Source organism: Rhinatrema bivittatum, chromosome 4, assembly GCF_901001135.1.
Source record: "Rhinatrema bivittatum chromosome 4, aRhiBiv1.1, whole genome shotgun sequence".
NCBI classification, from domain to species: Eukaryota; Metazoa; Chordata; class Amphibia; order Gymnophiona; family Rhinatrematidae; genus Rhinatrema; species Rhinatrema bivittatum.
In genome coordinates, this window is record NC_042618.1 from 186291414 (window position 1) to 186308597 (window position 17184).

Sequence of the window (17184 nt, forward strand, 5' to 3'; positions counted from 1 at the left end):
GTACACCTTCTCTAGGTTCTATCGCCTGGGCATCCAGGCCCGAGAGAGCGCAGTCTTCGCAAGGGTGGTACTAACCGTGCCACGGGCAGCCTCCCGTCCCGATCGGGAGTAGCTTTTGTACATCCCATTGGTCCTGAGTCCATCTGGCTACACGCCAGGAAATGGAGAAATTACTTATCTGATTATTTCGTTTTTCTTAATGTAGACAGATGGACTCTGCATCCTGCCCATGAACAGTGCCAAGGAATTTTTGAAGTGAATATTGATTTGAAGAGATTACTAGTAAGCAGTCGCCCAATCCCTAGATTAGGTTTTACATAATCTTGCTGGGATTCAGCATGTTTGGTACAGTTATCTGTTTTTAATCATTTTTTTCAATAGTATATCTACAGTAGCTGTTGAAGAGAATACTGAAGGGCTGAGGTCACAGCAGGGGTGTATCTAAGGTGATATCAGCTTTGAAACCTGACACTGTCTCCATCTGCTAGCAGGGGAGCATATAACCCAGTGATCCTCTGTCTACACTAAGGAAATCAAAATAATCAGGTAAGTAATTTCTCCATTTTTCTTGCCCCACTTCCAGGGATGGAAGTAAGTTGCCTTTTTTTTTTTTTTTTTTATCACATGAGATGTCTTTAGCCTTTATTTGAAATACTGTTTACAATAGAGCACTTATGAAAGTAGGTGGAGGCTTGAATTTGGTCCTTCTTAAAATGTGGCTTTCCTCCATCCCCTCTTCTATCCTGTATAGGAAACTTCTGTCCAGAGAGAAACAGCCACCCATAGACTCTATCATCCAGGCTGGTTTGATTCCCAAGTTTGTGGCATTTTTGGGCAGATTAGACTGTAGTCCTATTCAATTCGAAGCTTCCTGGGCTCTTACCAACATTGCTTCTGGCACCTCTGAGCAGACCAAGGCTGTTGTAGATGGAGGAGCTATCCCAGCATTTATTGCTCTTTTGGCTTCTCCACATATACATATCAGTGAGCAAGCTGTATGGGCGCTAGGAAACATTGCAGGTATGGTATACTACAGTTTATAATCTGAAAATATTGAAGATGGTGTTGATCTTAGTGTGGGAATGCTTTAATATGTCTTGAGTGTTTAAACACTGAAAATAGCTTTGGAAATCTAAATTAACACTATTTTGGTGTGAGCTAGGACATAGCTTTCTACCCTAAAGCCTGGAAGACCTATGTGGTCTCCAAACACAACCTATTGAGACACACTCCAGAAAAAGAACATTTTATTGTTTACATACTTCCATTTTATGATACACTTGCATTAGGGGCGATAGATATTATGAGGATAACTTGATCTCTGCAAATCATAGCTTAAGTAGATATCGGGCCTTCTTGTTTTTCAAGTAACTATCTCCTGGAAGAATTAAACTTTTTTTTTTTTTTTTTTTAAACAACCAGCAGTAATACTCACTGGCTCCTGAAAGTCACTGGTCATGTGAGCAACACCAGTTAGGTTACATTCCACTCAGCATGGATCATATCAAAGCAGCTCTTGCTATTCTCGACTGTGTGTAACATTCATGATCTCTAGACTTCTGGCCTTGGCCATGCGAAAGATTAAACACTTGGTTCCTGAACATACCCAGATCAGTCCAGACAAGTGGGTTTATTCATCCATACCAGCAGATGGAGGCAGAGGACAAAACTTTGGGCACTGCTACATATCAGAGTCCATCTGCAGTCTCAACTGATCTGGTGTTTGGAAAATTTCTGCTCCCCGATGTGTCAGGTTCCTGTTGAGGGCCATCCCTTGGGTTGAGCCAGGCAAACGGGGGGAATTGGATACCCCTGGCAGGTTTTAGCCTGTGTCCCCCAGGACCACTGACGGGATTGGTTCCCTCAGTGGGATGCAAAGTACTCTGCCTGCCCTTGGGATTTGGGGATACTTCCCTGAATCCCCTTTTGAGGCTATTTTTCTTTCCTGTGCTTTCTAGCTGCTGGGGTTCTTTTTATTTAAAAAAAAAAAAAAAAAAAAAAAAAAAAATCTGAGGCTCAGCGGCAGCTCAGACTGCATTTCTGGGCTACCTGTCAGGTGGCCTTCTCAGCAGGATCGTCTAGGGGTCAGCCCTGGGAGGATTGGCCTTGACTGCCTCAGAGGGTGTTTCCAGTCAGAGGAAAGTACCTCTTGATTTGTGTGCTTGGCGGCAACTGTGTGCGTTTCCCGCGCATCAGCACTTGCTCTATGCGCCAGCAGGAACTTCGTGGCGGTGCACCCTCTAGTTCCTGCTCCATGGCAGCTGAGTGGTGCAAGCCCCCATGCAAACTCAGCGACCAGAGCTTTTTTCCAGTCAGGATGATGTATAGGCCGTTGGTGGAGGCCTGCTGGACCTGCGGAGTGCGGTAACCTATCTGTCACCTCTCCCTTTCCATGGAGGGTGTGTGGGGAAGGGTGCTTCGGCCAGACCATCAAAATCACGGAGGCCTTCATGGTTGGCGAGGGCCACGGGAGGGCTTCAGGCCCATGGTTCTTCCCCTTGTGGATGGGGATTTGGGTAAGGTGGCTCAATCCCAGGGATTCTCCTCCCCCCCATGGTCCAGCAAAGTGCGGAGGGGGCATCTGGGCAAGGTCACAACAACCTGGAACGGCCCTCGAGAGACCAGAAGGGCTTCTTGCTTGAATTAATCCTTTTGCTCTGAGGCTTCCCTGGCTAGGGAAGCAGGGAAGAGGCATGTTAAAGATGGGCTGCTTGTCTCTTAGCGGGGTCTGCCAGGCTGTCCAGGTCCACAGGATCGCGGGAGTAACCTCAGGGACCCCGCTCAGCATGCCTACAGTCCGATACCAGGGATTCGGATGACCCTCTGGATGGGAATGGCTTGTCTCCGGCTGGGGATCTGGATGCTGACCCAGATGGGGGGGGCATCCACCAGGACCCGGATGATCAGGGGGCTTGTGGCAGAGGGCAATGATCTGCATGTAATCCGCCTGTTCAAGAGGGAGGAGTTGCGTCCCAAGAGCTGGAGGAATTGGGGTTAAGCTCTCCCTGGAGGAGTCAGATAATGAAGAGGTTAATCTGGTGTTGGATGGTCTGTGGAGATCCCGCAGTGCCTTCCACATTCCTAAGAAGGTCCAGAAACTGATCAGCTGTGAGTGGGACTCCCCAGACTCCAGTTTGAAAGTGGGGAGGGCGATGGCGAAGCTTTATCCATTGCTGCAGGATCATTTGGATACCCTCAAAATCCCGAAGGTGGATGCTGCTGTGCAAGCGGTCACCAAGAAGACCACAATTCTGGTCACCAGGGCAGCTGCTCTGAAGGACGTGCAGGATCAGAAGCTGGAAGTGCAGCTTAAACGGGTTTTTGAGGTGTTCGCTCTGGGGTTTCAAGTGGTGGTCTGGGCCAGTCTGATGCAGCGTACCTGTTTATGTTGGATCCAGAAACCCCAGGATTAGTCTTCTGCAGGGATGCTGTCTCCACTCCAGGCGGCCCGATTTGAGGGGGTCGCGTATGTGGACGATGCCTTATATGACCCCGTGGATCATAGCACAAAGCATGGCTTTGGTCGCAGCAAGACAGCTGTTGTGGCTGTGCAATTGGTTGGCAGATCTCTCATCCGAGTCGCAGCTATGTCTTCCCTTTTAAGGGCAAGCTTTTGTTCAGGGAGGACCTAGCCCAGCTCATGAAGTCGCTGGGGGAGACCAAGGACAACAGGCTGCCGGCGGATAAGAAGTCAGCATGGAAGCCTTTCTCCTCTCGACTCCGGTTTAGAGAGTAGTGACGTCTTTCGCTGTGGCAGAATCGCTGGATCTTCAACGCTGTGACAACCTTCGAGTAGACAGCAGTCTTTTCGAGGTTCCGGAAAGTCTTCCAGAGGTGGGTCCGCTCAGGGAGTGGGCAGACTCAAATCTTCCCAGTGAAGTCAGGCAGGTCCACTCCTCGGACTAGGCGATCGGGGGGGGGGCAGACTGTCACTTTTTTTTTATGAGGATTGGACCAAGATCATCTCCAATCAGTGGGTGCTAGAGGTAGTCAGGGAAGGGTTACGCCTTAGGGTTTTCTCACCTGCTCAGGTCTGTCTTTCTGGAATCTGGAGATGTAAAGATGGAAGATGTAGCCCCTGTTCCGATTTCGGAGTAAGGTCAGGAAAGGTACTCCACTTATTTCGTGGTTCCAAAGCAGAGCACCTTTCGACCTATCCTGGACCTCCCAGAAGGTCAACTGGAGTTTGAAGGTACCATGTTTTCGGATGGAGACGTGTACCATGTTAGTGGCGGTCAGGGTAGGAGAGTTTTAGGCCTCTGTAAGATCCAGAGAGGCCAATTTGCATATCCTCATTCGACAAGACCACTAGAAACTTCTCCGTTTCAAGGTGCTGGGTCAGCATTTTCAGTTCCAGGCCCTTCCCTTCAGCCTTGCCACGGCTCCTCGTACCTTCACGAAAGTGATTGTGGTCATTACAGCATCCCTGAGGAAAGGCGGGATTCTGGTGCATCCCGATCTGGACGATTGGCTTATGAGGGCAAAGTCGTAGGAAGAGTGTTTGTGGTCAGTACTCAATGTCTTTTTTTTCCCTACTAGGGTCGCTGGGCTGGATCATCAATCTGCCGAAGAATCACTTGATGCCTTTTCAGGTCCTGGAGTACTTGGGTGCCCGTTTCAACACTGCCAATAGAGTGGTCAAGATCCAGGCTCAGATAGCTTGTTTACTTCACCTCATGGTTCCCAAAGTCTGGGACTACCTACAGTCCTGGGATCAATGGCTTTGACATTGGAGCTGGTGTCTTGGGTGTTCACTCATATGCGCCCCCTACAGAAGGCGTTGTCTCGCTGGAGCCCTCTGTCGGAACAGTATTTTCTGCCACTACCCCAATCAAAGGAGGCCAGGTCCGGTCTGGCATGGTGGATGACAAGGAGCAGTCGGGAGAAGGGAATGCCCCTAGAAGTCCCAGATTGGGTGGTGGTGACCACAGATGACAGAGTCTGGGGCTGGGGGGCGGTGTGCCTGGGCAGGTTAGTGCAGGGCTTTTGGTTGGTGTCGGAATGGTCGTGGTCTATCAATTAGCTGGAGATAAGCGGTACGCAGGGCCTTTAGGTGTTTCTACCCCCCGCGATCTAATGGTGTGTTTTTGGACAGCGTGATGATGGTGGCATAAATCAGCTGCCAGGGGGAACAAAGAGTCCCGCTGTGGCTCTCTAAGCTCGGCTCTTATTTGGGTGGGCAGAACTCCATCTCAAGGGTATTACTGCCTCACACGTCGCAGGAGTGGACAATGTGCAAGCGGATTACCTCAGCCAGCAGCAGTTGGACCCCCTCAGCTGGACCTCATGGCAACGAGAGCAAACGCCAAGATGGAGAGGTTCTTCAGTCGCTGGAGGGAGACCGGGGTGGTGGGCCTCGATACTCTAGTGGGTCCGTGACTGTCCTGAATCCTTCTTTCTTCTGTGGCCTCTCAGCACAGGTGCTCAGGCAGATAGAGGCTCATCCGAGTTCGGTGGTTCTTGTACACTGGAGTGGCCGTGAATCCCGTGGTTCACAGATCTGGTGCGCCTAGGTCACTTACGGGGACTACTGCGTTGGGGGTCCCATATTTTCAGATCTGGTGGATCGCTTCTGTCTTGTGGCCTGGCTTTTGAGGGGCGGAAGTTGCTTCTGAAGGGGCATTTGGAGCCGGTTATTACTACCCTCCTCCAGGCTAGACGTCTGGCTGCTTCCCTTGCCTATTCCAGAGTGTGGAAGGTTTGGACCCGCTGCTGGTTTCCGTCCCGCACGTTTTGTCCTTAGGGTCCAGGTCTCTGCTCTGGGTTGCCTCCGAGGGAAGGTGCAGGGCAAGTCTTTTGTCTTCCCGTCCTGACGTTGTGCGGTTTTTTTTTTGTTTTTTTTTTCTGAGTGGTGGTCAAGATCGAGGCTCAGATAGCTGAGGGGTGTTAAACATCTGCACCCCTGCACAACATGTGTCCAGAGTGGAATCTTAATTTGCTGTTGCGAGTTCTCTGCAAAGATCCTTCTTGAACCACTGGCTCGAGCATCTTTAAAGGCCCTCATATTGAACAACTTCTTTTTTTGGTGGTCATTTGCTCGGCTAGACAGATCTCGGAATTGCAAGCCCTTTCTTGCTGTGATCTCTTCCTGCAGATTTCTTCCGACTGTGTCCTTGTGTAGAGTACCTTCGTTCCTCCCTAAAATGGCTTCTGCCTTTCATGTGAACTAGACTGGAGTTACCGGGGTTTCCGGACTGGAAAGATCTGGGTATGTTTAGGAAAGGTGTTCTTACCTGCTAATTTTCGTTCCTGTAATACCACAGATCAGTCCAGAGGCCCAAACTTGGGTTCTGTGCCAAAAGTGTTGCAGTCCCGGTCACTAGACTTGCGACCGGGCTCTTACTTTCCTCTCTCTCGCCGTGGCCTGCAACGGGGTCTGGTGTTTCTCGGCCCTACCTGGTCTCTCCATGGCGGCGTCTCCATGAGGGAGATGCCACAGAGTCCCAATTCTGACTCCGCCCATCCCAGGGGTATGCACGCAAACGCGAGGGAGACCGTTTTAAAGACTCAACTGCAGGAAGCTCTGGCCCACCTCCTTGATGACGTCAGATGCCGGCAAGGTATTTAAGCCCGGTGTCTGGCTAAGGAGGTTGCTTAGCAACGAGGTTCTCTCCTTGGAGGCACCAGTTACTGTGTTTCTGGTCCTGGTCATCTTCGGATTCTTCTCGGCTTGTCTCCTTGGTTCCTGATCCCGGTTCACCTCTGATACTCCGTGTCTGTCGCCTGTCTCGACTCCTGCTCCGTCCTCTCTTTGGTCTCGCTACTGCTGCCTAAGTCCCAGCGGTCCCGATCCTCAAGGGCTCCTCCCGGGGGGATCTCAGATCTCCAGGGTGAAGATTCTGTTCCTGTGTTCATCTTGGTACTGCCTCCCGGCCTGTCCCATCTCCATAGAGCTTTCTTCCAACCATCTTCCTCCACCAGGTCGGCCCAAGGGTCCACTGTCCAGTCCACAACAGTTTGCAACAAAAAGACTACTTGTTCTGCTGCTGGGCCTTTGGGTTCATAGAAGATGAGTTTCAAAGATCTGAGATTAACTTGTTCTAGAGTTTCCATGTTTTCTTTGGTTGGTGGCTATCCAGTTCAGGGGTATCCATCTCAGGGGCTTAGTTTGCTCTGATAAATTATCTTGGCTTGGGTATAAGTTAATACTGAGGGACTGCAGGTGGCACACTCGGATATGTAGCAGGTAGTCTAGATCATCCCTTTCACAAGGCTGCTAAGGCAGTTGTAGGCTCAGGATGGCTGTGTTTTTTACTGTCTCCAGTTTGGCTGATCTTTTTTTGGTAGGAGAGTTCTGTGTTCTATGCTAGGAGAGTTTGTGAGTTATTTTTAAAGTGGATTTTTTTGTTTGTTTTTTTTTTTTTTTAATGTAGTGGAACTTTCTGAAGAGAAGCTCTTGCATGTGCGGTTCTGGCAGCCAGGGGAGGGATTTCTTTCTCTCCTGGATGTTTGCTGTGTCTGTGGGCTCCATTGCGTTCTAGTGGTGAGGGGCTGTCCAGCCTATTGACTGTGAAGAAGAGGAAGGCTTCTCCTGCAGTGGTTCCCCCCCCCCTGCACGGTAGGATGTAGAGCAAGTTGGGGCCCCTGTTTCTGTCTGTGTGGGAATGGTGGCCATTTTGGATTATGCAGCCCTTGATACGCCAATGGGGGGAGGGAGTGGGCGGATCCCCCCCCATGCTTTCTCCGGCCTGTTCTAGCCCTGGGAAGCAAGCTTGAAGGTTGGTTAAGACTTCTAAGGTGGATGCAGCGATCTCTGTGGTAACTAAGACTTCAGTTCTAGTGGCGGGGTCTGCTGCTCTGAAGGATGTCCGGACCGCAAATTGGAGATTCAGTTGAAGCGCATGTTTGAGGTGTCAGCCTTGAGTTTGCAAGCTGTGGTGTATGCTAGCATGATGCAGCCAGCTTGCTTGTGCTGGATCCTGAAGCATCAAGAACAGGCCTTGCCTGGTGTACTCTCCCCTGTTCAGGTGGCTCACCTGGAAGCTGGGGTGGCTTATGTGGTGGATGCCTTGTATGATTTGGCACGTACATTGGCCAAAAACATGGTCTCCATGGTGGCTGCGTGCAAACGTCTGTGGCTATGCAATTGGTTGGCAGACGTGGTCCCAAGACTCTGCTATGCAGCCTTCCTTTTAAAAGGGAACCTGATGAAGTTCCTGGAGGAATCCAAGGGAAATAGTGCTGGAGGATAAGAAGGGCAATAAGATCTTTCCATCCCCCAATCCTGTTTTCGGGGCTCGAGGTTTGTTCCAGGAGAGGGACTTCTCCTCTGGTTGCTGCAGGTCCTCCAGAAATGGGTCTGGCCAGGGGACTGGAGGAAATAAGGCTTTCCAGTGAAGCCAGGCTCGCCCACTCCTTGCTAGAAGTGGTAGGGGGGGCAGGTTGTCCCGTTTTTTACAAGGAATGGGTCAAGATCACCTCTGACCGGTGGGTGCCGGAGACGGTTACACCTTAGAATTTTCACATCTGCTCAGGGAAGCCTTTCTGGAGTCCCGATGTTCTCTCTAGCATTCCCTGTTTGTTTCGAGAAGAACTCTCCAAAGCTTAAGCTTGGAGACCATGATTCCGGTGCTGCTAAGTGGGTGAGGGAGGTATGCCATCTATTTTGTGGTACCAAAGGAGGACACCTTCCGCCCTATCTTGTATTTGCATCTCATAGGCAGGGTATTTCGCAATTGGAAATGGCACGCAGCCAGGTAATCTTTGTGGCCCTGTTATGATTAATGCAGCTCAGGGTAGCAGTTCCCCTCTGGTTGCCGACTGCTCTGAGCTTGTTGGCACATGGTCTGGGGGCCATGGATGACCTGGGTCTGTTTGTTCTTGCAGCTTGACTCTTGAGCAGAGATGTTTGTGCAGAAGGGGTTACTCTGCCTCCATGTTCTCTAAACTCTTAATCTAGAAAGACTTCCACTTCCCTTGCTAAATTAGTGTGGTGCATATTTGAGTGTCTGAGGATTGTTCGATTTCCTGCTGGAAATCTGAGATTCCTTGTATCCTGGCCTTTCTACAGAAGGGCTTGGCCTTGAACTCCCTGAAGGTGCAGGTGGTTGCCATCTCTTGCTACAGGGGGGCCTCTGAAGGGTGTGTCTGTAGCGAGGTGCCCTATCACTAGCTTCCTCAGGTGTGTAAAAGATTGCATCCACTCTTCTGTTGCATTTTTTTTCTTCAATGGGATCTTTCATTGGTGCAGAAGGTGCTGGTTGTACCTCTTTTTGAGTCCAAGCAGGTTTTCTCTCAAGAACTTTAAAGGCAGTCGTCTTGGTGGCCATTGTTCTGCCAGGCAGATATTGGAGCTACAGGCCTTTTCTTGCAGTAACCCTCTTGTTTCCCTGTCTACAATTGTTTCGGCTTGTTCCTTCCTTTTTATCCTGAAAGTTAATTCCTCTCTTGATATCAGTCAGATAATCTTCTGGCTTTTTCTCACGAGAACTATAGGTATGAGTTCAGATTTCTGAGATGTTGGGATGTCTGCCAGTGGCTCATTTGTTTGGAGGTGACAAGTTTCATAGGTCTGACAGGTGGTCTTTCAGGCATCTGCAAAAAGGGGAGGCTGTGTCAAAGGCCATGCTGCCTTGCTGGATCAAGGAATTTGATTATTTCCACTTATAGCTGGAAAGAAGCCTCCTGAGGGCCACTGCACACACTCTAAGAGCACAGTCTTTCTCATGGGTGGAAGTCCATGCAATCTCCTGTGGCTTACCTGTTCTTCCCTGTATACTTTTTTTTTGAAGCGTTATGGTCTGGAAGTGTTGGCCAAGGAGGATAAAGCTTTCGGAGTTGTGTATTCCAGGCAGCCCTTGCTTCATCCCACACAGATTAAGGGAGCTTTGGTATATCCTACTAGTGCTGCTGGGCAACATGGAAGGAGAATTTTCTCTTGGCTTTTAACTTCCTTTCCATTAGTCCCACTATACCAGTCCAGGAACTGCCCAGGAAGCAAGACTTCTCCCCCCCCCCCCCCCTTTAGGTTTACTAGTCGTTTATTGTTTGATACAGTCCAGTTGGGTGTCTATTTTTCCTTCTGTTCTTTCCTTCTGTTAGGTTTAAAGGGTATGAGGACCAGGAAAACCTGCTTATCCAATTATGCTGATTGTGAGGGGGGGTGGGGGACATAAACAAAAAGGACACACATTTATTGGGTCTGACTGCGGAGCTTGGATCGTTTACTGGATTTTTTTCAGAGCTCCTAAGTAATGGGAATGTCACACTAGAGGTAAAACTGGTGCTCTTTACCTCTATCTGCTGGTAGGGGAAACAACCCAGAAGTGCTGCCTGGACTGGTTTAGGAGGACTAATGAAAAAAAAAATGAACAAGAAAGGGAAATTTCTCCTTGTTAGTTACCAATGAAAGTTGCAAATTAAACAATCTTACTAGCTCATTTTTTTTGTTTAGTTTTGATGTCTAAACTAATAAAATACTAGATAAACATGCTTGTTCCCTGCCTTGTAAAGACACCTCTTAATCCATTGCCGGTTTAGCAATACTTTTACTACCAGTGTAGTCGCCTGTAAAAATATATATTTTGCCAGCCACAACTTGGCAGAGTGGGTGGGCTTAACTGATCTTTTGATATCTACTGAGTGGTGGTGGACTTTGCTGGCTCTGCTTAGTGTCGAGGAGTGTCAAGTTGACCCTTGTTGCTGTTTTTGTTTACTCTGCTACTGACAACTGCTCTTATTTTCCAGGTGATGGATCTGCATACAGAGACATGGTCATTAAATTTGGTGCCATTGAGCCCCTCCTGGCGCTGCTTGCTGTCCCAGACTTATTCTCACTACCAGTAAGTTAAAGCTTCCCCAGTTCCTCAGGTTTCCTTTGCTTTCTACGGTACCAGACCAGCATGTGTTCCCTGTGCGTACCCAGATCAGTCCAGACTCTTGGGTTTTGCCTCCCTTCCGACAGATGGAGACCGTTTCTTAGGCACCGCCTCTTGACCCAGTGTGCTACCTGTATCTCCTCAATATTTCTGTCTTCAGCAGATGGAGGTGGTGCAAAACCTGCGGTTCTCTACCTGAGTTTAAAAAAAAAAATAGTAGGGTTTTAGGTATTCTTGGATGTTCAGACTTTCCTCCCAGGAGGTTGACAGGTCCTGGTGGGAGGTTGGGGACCCCATACATGCTCTTTCGGAAACGCTAGGGATGACTCTGTGGTCTGGCTCCCTCCCCTTCAGCAAGGATTGTGGGAAACCTCTGCCACCCTTCAGGAAAGTAAATTTTTTTTTTCTTATCAAAGTTTATACAAAAAAAAGTGAAAAGCAGTGGTGTTTTGTTGTGGCACTCATCCCACTGCTGGGGGCAAGAGGAGGCAGGGTGCTCAGGTAGGGTCAATCCTGCAGCTCCCCAATCCTGTTTGCTGTTTTCGGCACCTGCCGCACCAGGCCGTGCTGCATATGGGCTGCTGCTCATGGCTCTCCACGGGTGGCCAATGCTCCCGTTGCCACTCCGGTGGGGAGGGTTCTTCACGGGGATCTGTGGCTGCATCTAAGCAGCATAGTGGCTGGCCACTATAGAGAAAGCAGCAGACCCATTCCCGATAAGCGCAGGAATGGTGGCCATCTTGAAAACATTTGCAGCTGCGGAGGAGAGAGCAGCAGGGGGTGGGGGTTGCCCACCAGCACTGTCACCAGTCGATTCTAGGCCTGGGGAGGGGGCGAAATCCTGTTCTCCCTGGAGGGGGATTTGTGTGGACCTTCTCAATTTTCTCTGGATTTTATCCTTTCATTGCACAAAGCATATCTGGCCAGAAAGGGTGCCAGGTTGTCTGAAATGCCGGGGGCCACAAGGATCTGTAAAGCTAGAGGTCCAGCAATGCAAGGGACTACAGATGATTTTGTCCTCAGGGGTTGCCCTCAGGGGATGTCCCCTTGGTGTCTCTTCTCAACAGTGGTCCGGATCAGGAGGAAGAGCCTGGGAAGATTCTAGCCATGGAAGGGGATGATCCTAAGGTCGTTAGCCTATTTCAGAGGGAAGAGCTGGGTTCTGTTATTCCCAGCTCTGCCAGGGACATGCGGAATACTGGTTCTGTAGGAGGAGTGGACCCAGGACACAGTGGAGTTGGTCGTGGCTGGTTTGAGGGGCCCGGCCAGACCTTTTCCTTTCCAAAGAATGGTGAAGCAACGAATGGTCAGGCAGTGGCTATGGATAAGCTTTATCCTTTGCCTGAGGGTACCCTGGAGCTCTTGAGGGTGCCGAAGGTGGATGCTAAGAGAACTAAAATTCCAGTAGCTGGCACTGCAGCTCTGAAAGACCTGCAGGACAGGAAGCTCGAGATGCACCTCAAGAAGATTTTTGAAGTCTCTGTTCTGGGCATCCATGCTGCAGTATGCAGCAGTTTTATGCTTCAGGCAAGCCTGAGATGGTGCAGGAGTTAGAGTGCCAGGGATCTCTTGCTCCAGGAGTCCGAGCAGGTAAAATGCTTAGAGGTAGCGGTAGCTTATGGGGCCAACACATTATGATCTCACTCGCACCTCAGTTCTTCTAGGACAATGGTCTCTAGTGTCACAGGAAGTTCTTGTGGTTAGAAAACTGGTCTGTGGATGTTTCATCAAAGGGAGTGCCCCCAACTGTGCCTTTTAAGGTTAAGCTCTGTTTTGGGAGAGGACTTGAAGCAGATAAAGCAGCTCAGAGATAAGGAGCAGAAGCTACTGTAAAACAAGCTTAAAGGGCCAAAAGGTTTTCTGCCAGTTCGCTCTTGCTTTTGAGGCCAAAGGCATTTCCTTTAGAGCAGGGCTCCGGGTGCAGGCCATAGGCAGACCTCAGGGAGGTTTCAGTCCTGGTCCCAGACCTCTCATGGATGCAGAGTGAACTGAGAAGGCTCCAGCCAAGGGCCCAGAGGAGCTGAATCCTCACAATGAAGTGAGGCTGACCCACTCCTCAGTCCCAGCCATCGGGGGATTCCTCCCCACCAGGGAGGCACTCAGAGCACAGGCATCACGTGGCACCACAGGCCACACCGCATGGCAGGGGTTAAGAGGGAAAAATACCCCACAGGAGACGTCCAATGCAGCAGCCGCCGGAGCAGGGATGCCCTGAGCCTACCTGGCTGTAGGATTTCAATGTTCCCCGGCAGGGTGAGTGAGCTGGGCTTCCTGGTATCTCTCTGGGTGTGACTGCCAGAATGGGGGGGGTGGGGGGCACTAGCTACCTGGTCTCTGACCCTCTGCTCAAACGCTTCTAATACCAGGGAGGATGGTCCCACTGGGATCTAGCAACCCCCCTGGGAGGCAGTAGACTTCTTCTAAGAATTCTTTGTTTTTATTTATTTTTTTTTTTTTTACTTCAGACTACAGGAGTTTGCACCTCCACCATCTGCTGGAGACAGAGAAATACTAATGGACTACAGGTGGCAACTCAATTTAAGGGCAGTGTCAGTCAAACTTCTCTGTCTCCATCTGTTGGAGGGGAGGCAAAACCCAGCTGTCTGGACTGATCCAGTGTACTACAGGAACGAAAATTAGCAGGTAAGAACCAATTTTCCTTTACCCTACGATGGTGAGTAAAACAGAAAATGTCATAATGCCTCTGTATCGCTCCATGGTGAGACCGCACCTTGAATACTGTGTACAATTCTGGTCGCCGCTTCTCAAAAAAGATATAATTGCAATGGAGAAGGTACAGAGAAGGGCGACCAAAATGATAAAGGGGAACGGAACAGCTCCCCTATGAGGAAAGACTAAAGAGGATAGAACTTTTCAGCTTGGAGATATGAGGGGGGATATGATAGAAGTGTTTAAAATCATGAGAGGTCTAGAACGGGTAGATGTGAATCGGTTATTTACTCTTTCGGATAATAGACTAGGGGGCACTCCATGAAGTTAGCATGTGGCACATTTAAAACTAATCAGAGAAAGTTCTTTTTCACTCAACGCACATTTAAACTCTGGAATTTGTTGCCAGAGGATGTGGTTAGTGCAGTTAGTGTAGCTGTGTTTAAAAAAGGATTGGATAAGTTCTTGGAGGAGAAGTGCATTACCTGCTATTAAGTTGATGTAGATAATACTGTTAGTGATAGCGGTGGTTAACATGGCATAGACTCAGTTTTTGGGTACTTGCCAGGTTCTTATGGCCTGGATTGGCCACTGTTGGAAACAGGATGCTGGGCAGGTTCTTATGGAATTACAAAAGCACTCTTGATCCCAGCCTGTTGTGAATTCATTATCAGAATGTTTCAAAGAGATCTGGACACATGGATGTTACTGACAGATCCCCCTGATGAAGCTGTCACAGTGAAACAGTGGCTTCTGTCGGCGTATTCTTTGTAGATTTGTATGATATGTATCTAATTCTGGGAAAGTGATTCACTTTGTATCTGTATGTGATTTGGAAAACTGAACGCATTGTATTTGTAAATGGTTACAATATATTTTATTGGCTGTGTGGGCTGTAATCTAGTGTGTGACTGGTATGATGTATGTGCTTTTAAAAAAAACAAACAAAAAACCAAACTTGTAAATGTAGTGCTGGGAAGGTTTGTGTATTATATTTTGTTAATTTATTGATAAATTGTCTGGGTTAAGAGGTCTTTGTGAAATAATACAGTAACATGATATTGTTAGATTTTGATTCCCTTCTATTGCTTTGGTCTTTGTATAAGATCTTTGGGAATTCTGCTTGATTATATCCCGTCTACCTTGTCAGCACTGCTTGGAGGCTCAGGGAGAGTTGTCTCAGACTGATTTTGCTAAGCCCGGTCCTTCCCAGCATGATGTGGGAATAGAAAAGGGGGAACTGCCAGAGGATTCACCTGGTTTTTAAGGCTCCCTAAACTGGTTTGTCAGCGAGGAAGGTAGATCAGGCGCAGGAATGATGCCCCCTGGTTTTGGTATGGCTCCCTCTACTTTCTTGGCTGGAGTTTTTTCAAGGGCTGCAGTCCTTTCTTCAGGCAAAGTCTGTAGCCCTGGTCAAATCTAATGGTTCGGGACCACAGGCTGCAGATTCCATTTTGGATTTTTTTTTTTTTTTTTTCAGGATGGATTAAGGAGTTGGCCCTTAATTCATTGAAGGTACAGGTGGCAGCTCTTGCCTGTTTATGAGGTTGGATGGTGAGCCCTTGTTTGCCCATCTGGATGTGGCCTGGGTCTTAACAGGGGTGAAGCATCTTTGTGTGCTCCTTTGTGTTTGCTGGTGTCCTGTAGAGTCTTAATCTGGTTTTGGATTTTTGGCAGTTCCCACCTTTATCGACCACCGTGCAGCCTCTCCTTGAGGTTACTTACCTTGAAGACTGTTTCTTGTAGCAATGTGTTCTGTGTAGTCTCCGAACTGCAGACCTTTTTCTTGCTGGGAGCTGTTTCTGTGAGTGACTCTGGGGGTAATATAGCTGCATACTGTTCTGACTTTTTTGGCAAAGGTGGCCTCAAATTTTCACTTGAATCAATTTATTTCCCTGCCATCTCTGGACAAGGAAGAGGGATGTGGATAAATATAGCCTGCTACGGACCTTGGATGTCAAGAGGGTATATCTTGAGGTATTTGGAGGTTTCTAAACCTCTCGGGAAGACAGAGAGCAGCTGTTTCTACTCCATGGTGTGAATGAGCAGGGTGGGCTAAGGTAGCCCCGGCCGTGCATGTGGATGCTGAACAGCCGTTTCCTGGTCTTGGTTGGGGCTCATTCCACTAGGGCTCAGGCAGTGTCATGAGTGGAGATTAGATTGTTTCCTGTCAGTTTGCTGTTCTGCGACATGGTGCTCCTTACACACCTTTTTCCAGGCATTACCGCCTGGGAGGACACCGCCTTCACGCATGTGGAGGTGTTTGGATCACTGGCAACTTCCCACCCTGTTCAGGAGTAGCTTTGGAACATCCCACTGGTATGGATTAACCTGTCCGAATGCTAAGAGGAGAAATTACTAATTACCTGATAATTTCCTTTTCTTCAGTGAGGACAGGTTAATCCGCCTTCCTGCCCTTGACTGCCGGATGATATTGCTGTCCTTAGTGGCTGCGTTTTCTGAGTATTTTTAGCGTCAGTTCCAATCACTAGGTGAGTGATATTACACTCATTGTCTGAGGTTGGTGTTTTCCTATTAACTGAGTACTTGGTTGGTTGTTTAATAGCTGTCCATGGTTGGCTTTTGCAGAGAATACTGGCAGGCTGATGTCAGTGCAGGTGTATAATATACCGTAATATCAACTTTGTTCAGTCTCCATCTGCTGGTGTGGATTAACCTGTGCTCACTAAAGAAAAGGAAATTATCAGGTAAGTAATTTCTCTTTTGTGCTTGCCTTCAAAGACAGTCTACAGTACCAAAGACCATTCAATAGACTTTTTCTGTATTTTGGTTTTTCTGTACACTTTTTAAGCATGTAGCACTTGCGAACCACTGTAAAATTCTTTTGGAATGTATGTTAAAATCTATGTAAATAAAACTACCAAGTCCCATTTGAGCCCATCAACTCAACTGGAATCTTCATAGGAGCGCTGCTAGAGCCGCTTTCCCACAGGGTTATAACAGATGTTTGTTTTTTTTCTAACAAACTAGCCTGTGTTGGGGAAGGAGACTTCTTAACTAATCCTTAAAACTAGAAGTACCTGAACCATCTGCTTTCAAATTAATCATTTTTTAATCTGTGTGAAAGTAACTTGATGGTGAAAAAATGACTTACCGGTGTTCTTGGTTCTGTAATATTTTAGTCTGGATATTTACGAAATATCACCTGGACTCTGTCAAATCTGTGCCGGAACAAGAACCCAGCACCCCCTCTCGACACTGTTCAGCAGATCCTGCCTACGCTGGTCAGACTCCTGCACCATGACGACAAGGAAGTTTTGGCAGATGCATGCTGGGCCATATCCTACCTTACAGATGGTACAAATGATCGTATTGAAGTCGTGGTGAATATTGGATTGGTGCCACGAATTGTGAAGCTGCTGGGATGTGGTGACTTGGCAATAATGGTGAGCTACATGTTCTAGTAAAAATGCTGTAATGCCTTAGCACTACCCCCAACACTTACTTGGGATCTACCTTGTGGACTGCTAAGGTCCACTTGCACACATGCTCCCTAAACTACCAGTTTCCCACCCACCAACTAGGTTCCTGCTTGCCTCTAGACAAGTACACTACCTGCAAGCTACCCTCCCTTTTCTAGGAAAAGGAAACCCTCACAAAGCCCAGCAGTCACACAGGGCCTAAATTTGTCCCTAAAGACCAAATGCAAAAACAATGGATTACCAGTCTCAGAGCT

The 17184-nt window shown here is 48.4% G+C and overlaps 1 protein-coding gene across 2 annotated transcripts in view; it reads left to right on the forward strand.

Annotated features, from left to right (window-relative positions):
• Positions 1-17184, forward strand: part of KPNA2 (karyopherin subunit alpha 2) — a 33877-nt gene that overhangs the window by 11314 nt on the left and 5379 nt on the right. For both annotated transcript variants that reach the window (XM_029599368.1, XM_029599369.1), the window contains exons 5-7: positions 752-1020; positions 10687-10781; positions 16631-16894. In XM_029599368.1, coding sequence (XP_029455228.1) covers positions 752-1020; positions 10687-10781; positions 16631-16894 — 628 coding nt within the window. The remainder of the gene's footprint in view (positions 1-751; positions 1021-10686; positions 10782-16630; positions 16895-17184) is intronic.